Source organism: Podarcis erhardii (genome assembly GCF_964252035.2).
Source record: "Podarcis erhardii genome assembly, chromosome: 15".
Classification (NCBI taxonomy): Eukaryota; Metazoa; Chordata; class Lepidosauria; order Squamata; family Lacertidae; genus Podarcis; species Podarcis erhardii.
In genome coordinates this window covers 36,426,198-36,443,520 of record NC_138505.1, presented here as the reverse complement: position 1 = coordinate 36,443,520, position 17,323 = coordinate 36,426,198, and the positions used below count along the sequence as shown (strand labels likewise).

The 17,323-nt window shown below is 44.4% G+C and overlaps 1 protein-coding gene across 2 annotated transcripts in view; it reads left to right on the top strand.

Moving 5' to 3' along the window:
- ADGRD1 (adhesion G protein-coupled receptor D1) overlaps positions 1-17,323 on the top strand; it is a 270,737-nt gene that overhangs the window by 40,793 nt on the left and 212,621 nt on the right. For both annotated transcript variants that reach the window (XM_081842242.1, XM_081842243.1), the window contains 2 exons: positions 464-574; positions 7,974-8,049. In XM_081842242.1, coding sequence (XP_081698368.1) covers positions 464-574; positions 7,974-8,049 — 187 coding nt within the window. The remainder of the gene's footprint in view (positions 1-463; positions 575-7,973; positions 8,050-17,323) is intronic.

Below are 17,323 nucleotides of genomic sequence, written 5' to 3'. Positions count from 1 at the left end.
AAGTTGTGATGATTGCTACGAGGTAGGCGAAAACCAAGTGGCCAGTGCCAATTTCCCAAGTGGAAAAATTCCTACCAGGTCCCTCAACGGCGACCAACTGAGGTCCATAGCAAGGCCAGTGCCTAAAACCTGCAAAATAGGGAGGGAGGGCGGGTGATTGAGGAAGTGAGCCAAAGAGGAAGCCCTCTGGCTCGCGCCTCTGTTTAAATGGTCCCAGCCACCCCCCCGGCCAGTGGATTGGCTGGCCAGGCTCTGACATGGCCAGAACCCCCCAGGCAATGGGGGACTAAGTCCTGCACCCCCGGAAGGGGGTGGGTGGCCATGCGGTCCACCACAACTCCTCCCCACTGGGAAGTGGAGTGGATTTCTCATCCTGAAGCAAAGTTCTTACCTTGAGGTACTGTTTGTGTCGCCCCCCCTCCCCCTTATCATTGTTTTTGCATGTGCTTGTATTATTACACAGATTACTCTCTGGTCAAGATGCCTCCCCTACACCTGAGCGTGCCCCACTACCGTTTCCCATTGGAAGGGCAGAGTTATATTTCTATCCCTGGAGAAGCATTTCAGAACAAAGGTAAGATCTATGCTTTATGAAGGTTTTATGACAGGGAAGGCTTATCATTCTCCGTTAATTGAATGTGCAAACTGCCTACTGCAGTGATGAGTTCTGCAATCTTCTAACACAAAGAAGCAAATGTTTCCCTCCAGGTGTTGTTGGAACACAGCTCTCATTGCCATGCTAGCTGGGGGAGACAGGAGGTGCAATAGACAACTGCACAGTTTCTATCTGTAGAAATGGACAAAAGAAGAAAATGGTTAAGAGAGAATGCTGTGCTTTGTCAGGGAGATGCAGAGTTTTAAGCTTACTCTGGTTTTACATGCTATTATTGAGGTCCAGCTGGCACCAGAATCAACGGAAAATAGACCCATCAGTTACCCATCCCTGTCCTACGAAGCGTGTTTGCGATTGTAGGCTTACAGTGCGATCCTACCCATGCATTTTTACTTGGAATAAAACCCCCACTGTGTTCTCTTCGGCTGACTCCTAGGCAGGTGTGTGTCAGGGATTCCTGCTCCCCCAGCCTCCCTTGTCTGCACTGCAAGTGCCCATGCCAGCATTTCTTTAAACTTTTTGTTGCCATCCATTCCCTCGGAATGCTTTAAAACTTCGTAGTAATTTTATTTATCTGTTTATTGGAGTATTTGTGCCCCGCTCTTCAACCCCAAAGGCTCTCTGAGCAGCTTACATACAGAGACAGTCCCTGCCTACAGGCGTACAATCTTAGAAGAACACGATACAAAAGGGTAAAAGCACAGGAAGGGAAGAGGAAATAAAAATGAAGAGATTGCGTGAAGGAACTTAGTGCTTAGTTTATATTTTTAGTTGCTATTTTGATAGTTTTTAATATTGTTTTATAGATTCTAATTGCTGCATTGATCTGTTAATCACATGACTTGCAGTAATTGTGAGGTTTAGCTTATTTTTTAGTTGCTGTTTTGTTAAGTTTTTTTTTTATAAATTACAACTGTTTTATTGATAATTTGTTAATTATTTTATATGATGTATGGCGTATCCACTATATGCTATTATGTTTTATTATGTTATGGTTATTTATTGGTTGTAAGCTGCTTTGAGATTCATTTGAATGAAAAGCGGCATAGAAATACAATCAATCAATCAATTTCTTCAGACGTCTTCTTAACGTCAGGTAGTTGTTTATTTCCTTGACATCTGATGGGAGGGCATTCCACAGGACGGGTGCCACTACCAAGAAGGCCCTCTGCCTGGCTCCCTGTAACTTCACTTCTTGCAGTGAGGGAATTGCCTGAAGGCCCTCAGAGCTGGACCTCAGTGTCTGGGCTGAATGATGGGGAGTGGAGACACTTCTTCAGGTATAAAGGGCCAAGGTCATTTAGGGCTTTAAAGGTCAGCACCAAGACTTTGAATTGTGCTCAGAAACAGACTGTGAGCCAATGTAGTTAAGTTTGTGCATGAGAGAGTGACCACCACTGGCAGAATAAACTTAAACAGGCTTTATTAAGGGGATTTTATTTACCTAAGGGGAAACTGACACATGTACAGGGGGCTTCAAAAGTGACTGTTGGCCGTTGATAGTTGCTGCTCCTGATGTGATCCTCTAAGCAGCTTTCCCCTCAACTCAGTCTAATTCTCCACCCCAGCCAATTTATTTCCTCCCGCCAGCCAACTCTTAACTCTCCTACTAACAAAATGAATTTCAATAGGGACAAATGTAAGGTTCTAAACTTAGGCAGGAAGAAACAGCTGCACAGATGTAAAAGGGGGACACCTGGGTTGACAGTAGTATGTGTGAAAAGGATCTAGGGGTTTTACCACAAGCTGAACATCTAGGCTGCATCACCAGAAGTAGACTGTCCCTTTCAAGGGAAGTATTAGTACTGCTGTATTCTGCCTTGGTCAGACCCCACCTGGAGTATTGTGTCCAGTCCTGGGTGCCACAATGTAATAAAGATATTGACAAGCTGGAATGTGTGCAGAGGAGGGCAACCAAGATGATAAAGGGTCTGGAATGCAAGCCTTACGAGGAACGGCTGAGGGAGCTAGGTATGTTTAGCCTGGAGAAGAAGAGACGTGAAGGCCATCTTCAAATATCTAAAGGCTGTCACATGGAGGATGGAGCAAGCTTGTTTTCTCCTGCTCCGGAGGGTAGGATGGAAACCAGTGGATTCAAGTTATGGGGAAGGAGATTCCGACTAAACATCAGGAAGAACTTGCTAACAGTAAGAGCTGTTTGACAGTGGAACAGACTGTCTCAAGAGGTGGTGGACTCTCCTTCATTGGAGATTTTTAAAGCATCAGTTGGACAGCCGTTTGTCCTGTATGAGCTAGACGAGATTCTTGCATTGCAGGGGGTCGGATTAGATGCCCTTTGGGTTCCCTTCCTACTCTACAATTCTATGATACTATTCTCACTGACAAATGATCCCCAAGTGGCCATTCACTATCCAACTGGCTGGAACCTCTAGCCAATCAGACTGAAATTTACATGACCCATGCCTCACCTGCTAAATTTTAAAGTAGGCTCTTTGCTCTTCTGGAACGGTCACCTAGCAACCGCGGCCAAAAAGGTTTGTAATGCTATAACAATGCAGGGCATTGTGGCAGTCACAGAGGTCATGAACACCAACCACACACACACACACACACACACACAGACAGACAATGCATGCAATAAAACTGCAGCCTTAATCAGGCTTCTCTGCGCTTGCTAAGTTGGAGGTGAGAGATGCAGGCAAGAATACTGAGATGGAGCTAGGTATTTTGGAGGGAGGCAAGAACATCAAGCCAAACTTCGGTTAGTCTTTGAGCCAAAAACAATAAAGGCATCTTGACTCTCCTCTCTAGTTCCTGCCGGATTCAAAGGGCTTCCACATGTTGGTCGTAAAAGGGAAAGTACTCCGAAGAGAGTAATTCAAGGAACACAGAATAGTGTTCATTTTTTTTTTTTAAAAAAAGCTTTTAGAGGCCAGAAATTTGCACAGAATTTCCATAAATACCAGATGCAAAACCCAGAAAGGAAGCAAAAGTACCAAACACAACCCAAACACCCATTTATGAATCTGGAGATCAAGTGCCATAAGGATCAGGCAGAGACAAAAACCAAAACCCAGAACCAGAATGTTGCCCACTGCTATAAATTACTTTAAGTTCAAGACTTCTCATCTTACATTTACAAGTGCCGCGAGTTTAAGGATCCCAAGCAACATGTTGCTGAAGCACCCAGTTGTATTTTATAATTTCTGTCCCAATACTCTTTTAAAGGAACATCAACACCCCATAACCCTACTCAAGTCAATCGGCAACATATTCTATCAACGTGTGACTGGGCACCACCCTTAATGTTGCCCATTCCAAGTGGCTTCACCCTCTGACATCCAACTATTTATTTATTTAAAGATCTATAAACCACACTTTCATATAAAAATATTGCAAGGCATTATATGTAATATCAAAAAGTACAATGCTGCGGTGAAAACAATAAAGGCATCAAACACATCTGCAAAAGCTGTTGGGCGGAGAATCCCAGGTTCAAAAGGAGTGCATCCTGAGCAATGCATTTTTCCGAAGAAATCTGAAAGCGATCAGAGACGACTCCTTCCAAGCAAAGCCGGGACTTGCCACACTTGGTAAACTCTGACTGAATGTCAGCTGCATGAGGAACCACAAACAGTGCCTCATCAGAAGACCTTGGACCTTGGTCATTGGTCAAGGTCCAAGTTGTTTAGGGCTTTGCGAATTTAACACAAAGACCTGAACCTGGCCTGGTAGCAAATTGGTCATGGAGGCAGCTCTTTCAGCAGCAGAGTTGCATGGGGACAGCAATCCATTCCTGTGAGGAGAAGAAGAAGAGTTTGGATTTGATATCCCGCTTTATCATTACCCTAGGTAAAGGTAAAGGGACCCCTGACCATTAGGTCCAGTCGTGGCCGACTCTGGGGTTGCGGCGCTCATCTCGCTTTATTGGCCGAGGGAGCCAACGTACAGCTTCCGGGTCATGTGGCCAGCATGACTAAGCTGCTTCTGGCGAACCAGAGCAGCGCATGGAAATGTCGTTTACCTTCCCACTGGAGCGGTACCTATTTATCTACTTGCACTTTGACGTGCTTTCGAACTGCTAGGTTGGCAGGAGCAGGGATCAAGCAATGGGAGCTCACTCCATCACGGGGATTCGAACCACCGACCTTCTGATCGGCAAGTCCTAGGCTCTGTGGTTTAACCCACAGCACCACCCGCGTCCCTTATCACTACCCTAAGGAGTCTCAAAGTGGCCAACAATCTCCTTTCCCTTCCTCCTCCGCAACAAACACTCTGTGAGGTGAGTGAGGCTGAGAGACTTCAGAGAAGTGTGACTAGCTCAAGGTCACCCAGCAGCTGCATGTGGAGGAGTGGGGAATCGAACCCGGTTCACCAGATTACGAGTCCACCGCTTTTAACCACAACACCACACTGGAAGCCCGGATGCTGCATTCTGCAGCTTCCAGACCAGATACAAGGGCAGCCCCACCTAAAGCATGTTACAGCCATCAAGGCTTCAGGTATGCAATACAGAATGAATGTGTGCAGGGAATGTGTACAGCTGTATGCTCAAAAACTTCCATATGTCTAGAATTCTGTGCAATCAGCTCCCTGTCTGCATATGTTTTTGTTGCATGTGTGGACTTAGTTTGTGCAATATCAGAGGTAGGGCTAGTCATCGCAGCCTTATTCCAGTTCATATGTTGATACAGGACATGAACAGCTCACCCGTCACCCATGATCTTTCCTAGTAACCACCTTTACAACATCAAAATCCTCTGCTGCATACTCTTTTGTCACTCATCTAATCTAGGTGTTGCCATCTAGTCTTTAGCCAACAATGTCTGAGCATCAGCGTATTTCCTACAACTTCACATTATTTCATCTGAATCACATGCAGCTAAGGCTGTTCATTGTTAGCAGTCCCATCTGCACTGCACAGTCAAGTCATGTGGGTTCCTTGCCGCAAAAACGAAGCAGCAAAAAGAAGTTTGGGAGTACCTTAAAGATAGATTTATTGAGCCACAATAAGTCTTAATAAGGAACCATGAGACTCTTGGTTGTTTAAACTAGTTCTGCAGCTGTTCTTTCTCTCCATGGAATTCTAGGAATCACAGTTCTGTGGGATAGATTAGAGACCGTCACCTAATCATATTTCCGAGGATTTTGGGGAGGGGGTGGATGCGAAGTCATGGCTTCTAAAGTGGCTTGTATAAAACAGATGCAACTTTGCAGGGTAGAATGTGCATTTAAAAATCTATTTATGAAGGATTGTTTGAACTGCTCTTTGCATTGTGGTTCTCCAGATGACCTGTTTACGGAGTGTTTGTCTTGATTTGATTGCACAACACTTACATAGAGGTTAGACTCTATCCAGCCTCTATCGAGCATTCGTTTTGATTCATTTATATGACCATGAGCATTCATTCTGATTTGCTTGTACACTGTTTATACACCTTCACCTTACTTATTCATTCTTTGCATACACTTTGGTGCATTTCCCTGTTGCTTTCCTACATGCAAAAAGTCTGCTTTTTTGTTTTAAATAAAAATGCATTTGTTGCAGTAGGATGATAGGAGGTCCATATTAAGGGATGTAAACCTGGATCGAGGAATGTAATAGCATCACTCCATTCTGTCTTGGTCAGACCTCACCTGAAATACTGTGTCCAGGTCTGGGTACTACAGTTCTTAAACTGGATGGTCTGGAAGATATGCAGAGGAGGGTGACCAAGCCTTAAGAGGATTGGTTGAGGAAGTTTAGCCTGGTAAAGAGGAAATGGAGAGAAGAATTGATATCCATCTTCAAATACAGTGGTACCTTGGTTTAAGAACAGCTGAGTTCATGAACAACTTGGATTAAGAATGCTGCAAACCTGGAAATAGGTGTTTTGGTTTATGAACTTTGCCTTGGAAGCAGAACATGTTCTGCTTCCTGTTGAGTGTGTTCCATTTGTAAATTGAGTCCCCTGCTGCTATGGGAAAGCATGCCTTGGTTTACAAATGCTTCAGTTTAAGAACAGACTTTCGCAATGGATTAAGTTCGTAAACAGGGCCGTCTTACCCATAGGCGCTAGGGGTGCAGGGCACCTGGGTGCTGGGCTCTCAGGGGCACCAGGCCAAGAGTCTGGGGCCTGAGAGTTGAGTCTGGGGAAGAGCCCGCCCATTGGCCGGAGCGCTGTGACTGGCTCTTCGGCTGCAGGTGGCTCTGCGTGCGAGTTCGGGGGCGACCGAGCCAGCAAGACGCTGAGGTGGCTGGCTGGCTCTGCCCTCCTGCACTCCTGGGACTGGGCAATGGGGGGAGGAGCCGGGCAGATCTTTGCACCCCAGCACTGCATATGCTTAAGACAGCCCTGTTCATAAAATAAGGTACCACTGCATGTAAAAGGTTGTCACATGGAAGATGGAGCATGCTTGTTTCTGCTGCTCCACAGGGCAGGGCCCGAACCAATGGCTTCAAATTACATTAAAGGAGATTCCAATTAAATATTAAGAAGAATTGTATAAGCTGTTTGACAGTGGAACAGGCTTCATTCAGAAGGTAGTGGATTCTCCTTCCTTTTAAAGCAGAAGTTGGATGGCCATCTGTCATGTATGATCTAATTGAGATTCTGGCCTAGAAGGGGGTTGGACTAGATGACCCTTGAGGTCCCTTCCAACTCTACAATTCAATCTGTCCATCAATCTGAATGGGTCTACTATAAGTAGAGCTTGGTTGGGCACACATCCCAGAGCACTTCAATCGAGCAAACCTGAATTTCTGGTATTCACGTGAATCCTTTCCACAAAATGCTTAGCCACTCATTTTGCCTTTGAGTTCGAAGCCATTTGAAGGAGGTTTTACTAGAGACAATATTTATATACCGTATTTTTTGCACTATAAGACTCACCTTTTCCCTCCTAAAAAGTAAGGGGAAATGTGTGTGCGTCTTATGGAGCGAATGCAGGCTGCGCAGCTATCCCAGAAGCCAGAACAGCAAGAGGGATTACTGCTTTCGCTGCGCAGCGATCCCTCTTGTTGTTCTGGCTTCTGAGATTCAGAATATTTTTTTTCTTGTTTTCCTCCTCCAAAAACTAGGTGCGTCTTGTGGTCTGGTGCGTCTTATAGAGCAAAAAATACGGTAATTTAGCTGTTTAGCTTCATTACATTATGAAGGTGGTGAGAAGTCTACACTGTCCTGTGTTGATATTCCTTTTCTAAAACTGTGTGTGTGTGTCGGGAGGTGAGAAGGAGTGTTCCTTATTCCTTTAAGTGAATGGTTGGAATCCCCATAAAAGTAGAAGTGGGGAATGATGGAAGAGGTGACATTGCCAATTTACAATGTGGCTTTAAATTGGCTTTCCCACCCTCCACTTTTTGCTCAAGCTGCAACACTGGCATGTAATAAATATCCTGTCCCTTTCCCTCTCTCTACAGCTTGGATAACCATTGTGGGACTTCTCTACCATACCATGCACCAGTTCTTTGGAAGTATCAGACCAATAGAAACAAAGTAAGTTCCTTATTAAAAAAAAGGCAAGCTGATTGTGCATAACGAATAGTACAAATATTAAAAGTGGGACCCTGGTAGGAATGGGTGAGTCTGTCAATCTTGGTTTTCATTTATCCCGGCGTATTTCCATATCAGTTTGAGATTATTATTTTTTTTGGAAAAGTCCTCATGAGAATTCACCAGCATTTTAGTGCAAATTTCTCTTGAAATACAAATTTGTGCAAAGCAGTTTCCCCTAATATAATGTATGATTTGTAAGTTGTTTTCACTAAAATGTGAACCTAGCATATGCATGTTTTTGTACACCTTGCTTGTTTTTGTAGGCCTTGCTTGGCTAAATTGTAAAATTCGTGTGGATTTCAAAAGATGGCTGGTTTTGGTTCTCATCTGGCTTTGTAGAGGGTGAATCATCTTCTGCTGGATCTAGACACATTAAAAAAAAATGTTACAGGAAAACGTGTTATAAAGCTCATAATGGAAAATCACACTGGCGAAGGAACAAACTACAGCGCCATGTGGTATAACACAGTTATAATGATATAATTGAGTGTAGCTGAGTCCTGGGTTTCACGCTACGTTGGATTGTAACATGACTGGAAATTTCAGTGCCTGCATTTGCTGGTTGCTTTCAGCTCATGCGATCTGCATTGTGATTTCCTGTGCAACCTATTTGTGTCTGGGTCTTGTGCTGGGTTGGACTTTTAAAGCTGACTGTGGATCGCCTACAAGCAGAACTGTATCGTGATTCAAGTGGATTTTGTGCAACGCCTAGATAATTTGTTTTCTGAAGTGTCTAACAAATGCAAACAAACTCAGATAATTCCCACTGGGTATGCCCAGTAGCTCTTTGGACCCTTGCCTAGATAAATCATATTTATTGCCATCACCTCCCTCTACCACAAGTTTAATGTTCACTTCTCCTTTTGTAAAGATCATACCTTGTTCGCACTTCAAACAGCATGACAGACTAATGCTAACATTGCCAGTGAAGTATAGCATTCTTCCACCTCCTCCACCTTTCCCATACGCACTTGGCTAATTTTTACACCACTAAAGCAGATAAAGCACTCGGATCCATTTACTTTCTGCATTGCACCAGTGACATGTCCCGTAGATTAAAACAAAGGGAACTAAGAGCAATATACCATTCAAAAAGACAGCCCAGCTCTGACCTGAGAATTTCCCAAGCCAATTCAAGACAATCATATATATAAGCATAGTCTACATGCATTAACTCAGGTAATTACTGCTGAAAGAAATTGATGCCTGGAGTGGCAGCCCCAGTCCCCTTTCCCTCAGAGGCAGAGCAGTACGTTTCCAAACACAATTCAAAACAGTGACAGTCTGGAAATACCCCTCATTATCAAGGAGAAAATGGCAGGTGATGGGAGGGACCTGCCACAGGCTCTAACGAGTTGCTGCCAGTTTGAGTAGACAGCACTAGTCTAGATGGGTAGGCTGGCCTGCTGTTGTGCAGTTTTCTGCCTTCCTATATAAGTACGTAGAGCTTTTTCCACAAGGGGATCAGTCAATTATGCAACCCCCACTTGCAGCCTTGAAAAGAGTTGTGCTCCAGGAAAAAGCTTTATCACATGATCATGCTGATGTTCTTAAATGGGCCCAGATAACACTTCCTGGGAGTATGAGTGACTTTCAGCGGCAAGTAAGTTTTGGACCTGGTTGGCATCTGTCTGTCTCAAGAGACATTGGAGAGCACCTCTGGGGGTGAAGTTAAACTGCTGTGTTATCAGCACCAAAGTGATCTTCCTAGGGGATAAGCCTGGGCAGTGTGTATGGAGGTCCTGGGCTGCCCAGGTGACAAGACCCTCCTGCTGACCTCACTGATGTGGTCCAAAGGAAAGCAGAGCAATGCCTTTGGCACCAGCTTGGCTGCAGGAGTTGCCAGAAGAAGGTGTACAGGGCACCATCCAACCGACTCCACCCAGGATTTGTGTAGGACTTAACTCCTTAGCTTCTTCTTGTTCCAAAGATACCCCCCTCCCAGGCAGTGGAGGCTTAGGATCAGTGTTTTCCTACTCCTAGATGGGCTATCTTCCCAGGTTGACGAGCTCCATCTGCCCCTCACTTCTCACTGCAGCGCATGCAGAAACGGCCTTCATTACACTATTGGTCTCATTCGCTCAATTTGCTGGAGCCTGTCTTCGCATGCAGGGGAAGTGCCTAGCTCACTGAGTGTTTGAGACCCACCAGCTCCTCTCACCTGGTTTAGCCGGCCAGATGAAGCCATTTCCTGGGGCGGGGCATCTGTCGCATGCTTGCAGCATCTCTGATTGAGAAAAACCCACATAAACGTAATGGGCCGTATAGTTACAATTGCAAAGTTATTTACTAGAAACTACTTCTCAAAGATTAGACACAGCTACTCATAATGTCGAAATCAACTTCATAATATAATAAAAAGTAGCTTTTCAGTTGATCACCAAGTCCAGTATGTACAAAATGCAAATCGGTTAAATCAGCTATGATAAAGTGGGCACAGGACATTGGGTATAATATCATGTTTGCTGACTGGGAAAAGTTATGGACCACCGGTTTGAAGTTTACGGCATGTAATGCCTTGAAAGAAAACATTATGAAAATGATATATAGGTGGTACATGACCCCAGTCAAGCTTGCAAAAATATATCACCTGTCAGATAATAAGTGTTGGAAATGTAAGGAAACTGAAGGAACGTTCTTTCACCTCTGGTGGACTTGCCCCAGGGTTAAGGCCTTCTGGGAAATGATATATAATGAGCTGAAAAAGGTATTTAAGTATACCTTCCCTAAGAAACCAGAGGCCTTCCTTTTGGGCATTGTTGGCCAGAGGGTGTTAAAGAATGATCGAACATTTTTCATGTATGCGACAACAGCAGCAAGGATACTCGTCGCTAAATATTGGAAAACTCAAGATTTGCCCATGCTGGAAGAATGGCAGATGCAACTGATTGACTACATGGAGCTAGCAGAAATGACTGACAGAATCCGAGACCTGGGAGAGGAAGCAGTGGAAGAGGACTGGAAGAAATTCAAGCACTACCTACAAAAACATTGTAAATTGTATGAGTGCTAAGAAGGATGAGGGATTTGAAAATAACAGGGCACCATAAAATTTGGTGAAAAGACTGTGAGAATGAGTGATTTTATGAGAAAAATAAATTTTGAATATATATTATGGTAAGATTAGAGATTTAAGACCTAGATAAAAATATTCAAAGTTAGGGACAAAATATTGGAAAAGTGTACAATAAGAATGGAAACAAGGTGATAAATTGCGGGTTAAAATTTTATAAATATGGAAAGTAGGAGCGAGAGACGTGAGGAAGTCCAAAAATGAAGAAAAGTTGGTTATTATATGATGCTAAATTTTATGTTTGTTTTTCTTTTTTGTTTGTTTTTTGCTATGCTGTTTTTTCTTTCTATTGTAATAAAAAAAACTTTCAATAAAAAATATTTAAAAAAACAAAAAAACAAAATGCAAATCTTATTTAGTCAGTGCTGTAATACAAGAGAAGATGAAGAAATCAGAAAAGAATGTACCACAGCACTGAAAAAATAGGATTTGTATTATGTACACACTGAAAAGCTACTTTTTAATATCTAATTTTTGAGAAGCAGTTTCTAGTAAATAACTTTGCAGTTGTTACTATACTGTCTACTGCATTTATATATTTTTTCCCCAATTGGATTTGCATAATATAGGCATTCTGGTGGTTTTGGCTGCTTCTCTGAGCCACAGGGGGACACGGGTGGCACTGTGGGTTAAACCACAGAGCCTAGGACTTGCCGATCAGAAGGTTGGTGGTTCGAATCCCCGCGATGGGGTGAGCTCCCGTTGCTCGGTCCCTGCTCCTGCCAACCTAGCAGTTCAAAGTGCAAGTAGATAAATAGGTACCACTCTGGCGGGGAGGTAAACGGCATTTCCGTGTGCTGCCCTGATTCGCTAGAAGTGGCTTAGTCATGCTGGCCACATGACCCGGAAGCTGTGCACTGGCTCCCTCGGCCAGTAAAACGAGATGAGTGCCGCAACCCCAGAGTCGGCCATGACTGGACCTAATGGTCAGGGGTCCGTTTACCTGAGCCACAGGTGAGAGCTCAGTGCAGGGTGGGGACCAAAGGTGGACAGACCACCTATTTTGGGACTAAGTGGAAGCAAATGTTAGCTGCAAGACAATTAAGACATCAGCAGAGGTTATGGCGGATGGAGGCAGAGGATGGGGCACTTATAGCTCAGCACAGCAAGAATGCTGACCAGGAGCCTGTAGAGATGTTACCATACTCTTCACTTGGGTGGCTAACTGGGTTGTGTGAAGCAATCATCCTCAGGGAAGTGCAATATTTCTTACTGTGATACCAAATCCCAAGAGGCCATAATTTATGGGCCATTAGCTCTATAAGATATATTATCTTGATAATTTGTTCTGGCAAATGGGGCTGGAATGTTTTACTTCCCACAAACTGAGAAAAGGCGTGGGAGGCCAGAGGCTCCACACACACAGCTATTTCTCGTTAGGCGCTGATCTCCATTTTGCCCTGTATTCACCACACGCAGCACCATTTCCATTCAGCCAATATTTGGCTTCCAAGAAAAAACAACAGCCTTCGTCTTGCTGAAACGTTATGTGATTGGTAATGGAATTAACTACATTATCATCACGTTCTTTCACACCAGTCACTTCATTGCAAAGGAAATGTCTTGCAAATCTGAAAACAGAATATCGTCAATTGCGTGTTGTTGTGTATTATTTGCAGACTGAAAACACCATGAGCGGCAAATCCAGATTTATTTTATGGGTTGATCTCTGTTCCGGACATGGGATGAATGAGCAAAAATCGGCAATTTCTGCTCCCATTTCTGTTTCCTTTGGAATTCTCTGACTTCCTTACTGATTGTATACTTAAGCAAATCCCATCTCTTAAAATCTGGATGGCACCTCAGTTCTTTGGAGAAAATAGTAATTCCAGGAATGCTAGCTTGGCCTTACTTCCCCCATTGCTTGGTGAATCAAAGTCCAGCTAGCTGAGGAATGCTTGCAAATCATCAGTCATCTTTCTCCTTGCTTGCACTGATGCACAATTTTGTGTGTGTGTTTATACTGCCTATTAATATGCCCCTAATGAGCATTTTTACAATCTCATTTTCTTTTAAAGGTCCTTCCTTTCCGCTCAGGGTTAGCTGAGGCAGTGCCCTCCATATGCTGTGGACCACAACTATCAGCCCCCTCTGGCATAAGCTAATAGTCAGGGATTATGGGAGTTGTAGTCCATCAACATCTGGAAGGCACCAAGCTGGCTACCCCGATTTAAGTCTTTAGGGCTGCAATCCTATGCACCCTTAAAGGTAAAGGGATCCCTGACCATTAGGTCCAGTCGTGACCGACCCTGGGGTTGCGGCGCTCATCTCGCTTTACTGGCCGAGGGAGCCGGTGTATAGCTTCCGGGTCATGTGGCCAGCATGACTGAGCCGCTTCTGGTGAACCAGAGCAGCACACGGAAACGCCGTTTACCTTCCCACCGGAGCGGTACCTATTTATCTACTTGCACTTTGACGTGCTTTCGAACTGCTAGTAATGATATGTAAAAAAAAAAATGCTTGTACATGCTAACACCCTTAGATACTTTTCTCAGTTTCAGTGTGCTTCTTTTGTCCTCTCTTAGCAGAAGTTCTTAAAAATACTGCATTTTAACAGTGAATCCAAAAGATAGAATCCAAAAGATAAATAAAAGTGACTGGTACAAACTTATAATAGGGTGGTATATAAATTCAATTTAAAGTAAGTAAGTAAGTAAGTAAGTAAGTAAGTAAGTAAGTAAATACATAAATAAATGAAATAAAATCGCCAAACCATAGGTTAGAGGCTTTTGACTGCAGACTGGCTCACACATCTTCAGCCACTACTTGATGCTTGCAGCATCCAGCGCTGTCTTGCATGTGTGAGGGGCTGCCATAGGTTCAGCACATGATATTTGTGTATCTCTTCAAGCACCTTTCAGGGGAATCAGTAGGCATATTCAGCTGTTGACCAGGAGAAGGGTACAGGCAGGAATCAAAGTCTGTATTCAGACATGCATGGCTCCTCACTTGGGCTTGCATCCAGCTAAATTCTGCTCAGAGTAAGCATACTGAAATCATGTCTATTAGTTAACCATGTTCATTAGTTTCAGTGAGTCTATAGGCACACTCCTCCATTGTCTCCTGAGACAGATGGATGTCAACGAATAGTGGATCCATATTTGCAACCAGTATCAAAAAAGAGGGTTTCATGTTAAATTGAGCCATCACAAATTTAAAAACCACTCTCCAATGAAAACATTTTTCTGTGTTTCAGACATTCAGCAGGAAATGTAGAGAAATCAAATTATGATAGCGAAAATTCACCTGCAACTGCAAAATTTAGCCTCCTTAAAAGAAAAGAAAGAGAGAAAGTGAAAACAACGCAATTATTTAAACATCACTCGTCGAAATTCCCTCAAGCTAGGAAAATATCTTTTCTGGCAGGTTTTCTAATGAGAGGTTGAGCCAGCTTGGCTTCCCTCGGAACCCTGGTTTGAATTATGCTATCTTTGAGAAGCAAACACTTTCTGGACAAGATGGGCCTCTTTCATAACAGGGCTATAAATAACATGCCCAAATAATAATTTGCAAAATATCGGCCTCTGAACGGAGAGCCCAGGCTGTTGGTGTGGGAAGTTTTCCCTTTGTACCCTTCACTTCAAGGTGATTTATCTTCAGTCATCTAAGGTGGGCCCATCAGGAAATATAATTGTCTGTGTTGACAGAAAGGCATTGTAGAAAGAAGCTTATGAAATGCAGTAAAGGAAATGAGGGGTGATTGTTTACCATGGTTCTTCTTCTTCTTCTTTTAAAAAATCCTAAACTATGCAAAGTGATGTCAGTGGTTCTACTCTCTCCACAATTATCTCCTTTCAACAAACCTCCAGCTGTTCTTGGGCTACAACTTCCAGCATCTCATGAGGACTGTGGTTGATGGGAATTGTGGTCCAACAACATCCAGAGGCTGCCATGTTGGCTATCCCTGGGTTAGACTGAAAATGAGATCCATGTCTGAGTGGAAATTTCAACTCAGCTCTACATGGGCCTCATCCCTACTCTGTATACTGGATTATCACCACTTCCACCACCCCACACACATGAGTAAGATTTTCATTTGGAGATGGAGATCCCAACTCCGCTTCCTCCTCAGTTTTTAAGGCAAGTTACTATTCTATCCAGACAGGCGACCATAGCAGCCATTTTGTGGCTACCCTATGGAAGCCATGTTGTTTTTGTGTCCACAACAGTCTTTTACAATTTCAAAAAAGTTTCCAAAAAGTTTCCAAAGCTTGGGGACCCCCTACCTCGCTCTAAGCCAGGCATAGGCAAACTTGGCTTACCAGATGTTTTGGGACTACAACTCCCATCATCTGTGACCACTGGTCCTGTTAGCTGGGGAGATGGGAGTTGTAGTCCCAAAACATCTGGAGGGCCGAGTTTGCCTATGCCTCTTCTAACCTCTACACCACACTGGCTCTTCTGGAACTTGCACATGAGGAGCACCTGAAGGCAACAAGTTTGGATCATAAAAAGGGGTCTGGCTAGCATAAAAGCCCAACTATTATGTTTTAAAAATACGCCCTCCCCAAACAAACAGTCAGGACTCTCATTTGCAACACCCTACGAAATTAAAAGATGCCTGCTTCTTGGGAGAAAAGCAATGACAAACCTAGACAGCATCTTAGAAAGCAGAGACATCACCTGTGGGTAAAACCTCAGCACCTAGGATTTGCCGATCGCATGGTCGGCGGTTCGAATCCCTGCAGCGGGGTGAGCTCCCATCGTTCGGTCCCAGCTCCTGCCCACCTAGCAGTTTGAAAGCACCCTTAAGTGCAAGTAGATAAATAGGGACCGCTTTCTAGCAGGAAGGTAAACGGCGTTTCTGTGTGCTGCTCTGGTGCTGGTTCGCCAGAGCAGCTTCGTCACGCTGGCCACGTGACCCGGAAGTGTCTGCGGACAGCGCTGGCTCCCGGCCTCTAGAGTGAGATGAGCGCACAACCCTAGAGTCTGTCAAGACTGGCCCGTACGGGCAGGGGTACCTTTACCTTTACTTTATGGTTTTCCCAGTAGTGATGTAGGGAAGTGAAAGCTGGACCATAAAGAAGGCTGATTGCCGAAAAATTGATGCTTTTGAATTGTGGTGCTGGAGGAGACACTTGAGAGTCCCATGGACTGCAAGAAGATCAAACCTATCCATTTTTAAGCAAATCAGCTCTGAGTGCTCACTGGAAGGACAGATCCTGAAGCTGAGGCTCCAAGACTTTGGTCACCTCATGAGAAGAGAAAAGACCCTGATGTTGGGAAAGATGGAGGGCACAAGGAGACGGGGATGACAGAGGACGAGATGGTTGAACAGTGTTCTTGAAGCTACCAGCATGAGTTTGACCAAACTGCGGGAGGCAGTGGAAGACAGGAGTGCCTGGCATGCTCTGGTCCATCGGGTCACGAAGAGTTGGACACGACTAAATGACTAAGCAACAACCTCTCCACTAAGGGAATAGTTCAGGCTGCCTTTCCTGAAATCTCCCCTCAGGTTGGCACTGAACACAGCCTACAGAGGCCATTCACAAATTACACAGCCAATGAGAGGCACAGCCAACTAAGCCTAGTGTTGTCTTCCAGGCTCTTCTACAAGAATTCAAGGGCAACACCGAGATGGAGGAGGAGGGAGCTGGCAGGCTGTGATTGTATGTAAGAAGACAGGCAGGTGGGGGCAGGCTGAGGTTGGTGGAACAGTCTGCTTAGACTACTGCAATGCACTCTACATGGGGCTACCTTTGAAGGTGACCCAGAAACTACAACTAATCCAGAATGCGGCAGCTAGACTGGTGACTGGGGGCGGCCCCCGAGACCACATAACACTGGTCTTGAAAGACCTACATTGGCTCCCACTATGTTTCTGAGCACAATTCAAAGTGTTGATGCTGACCTTTAAAGCCCTAAACGGCCTTGGCCCAGTATACCTGAAGGAGCATCTCCACCCCCATTGTTCTGCCCAGACACTGAGGCCCAGTGCCAAGGGCCTTCTGGTGATTCCCTCACTGCGAGAAGCAAAGCTACAGGGAACCAGGCAGAGGGCTTTCTTGGTAGTGGTGCCCACCCTGTGGAACCCCCTCCCATCAGATGTCAAGGAGATAAACAACTACCTGACATTTAGAAGACATCTGAAGGCAACCCTGTTCAGGGAAGTTTTTAATGTGTGACATGTTAATGTATTTT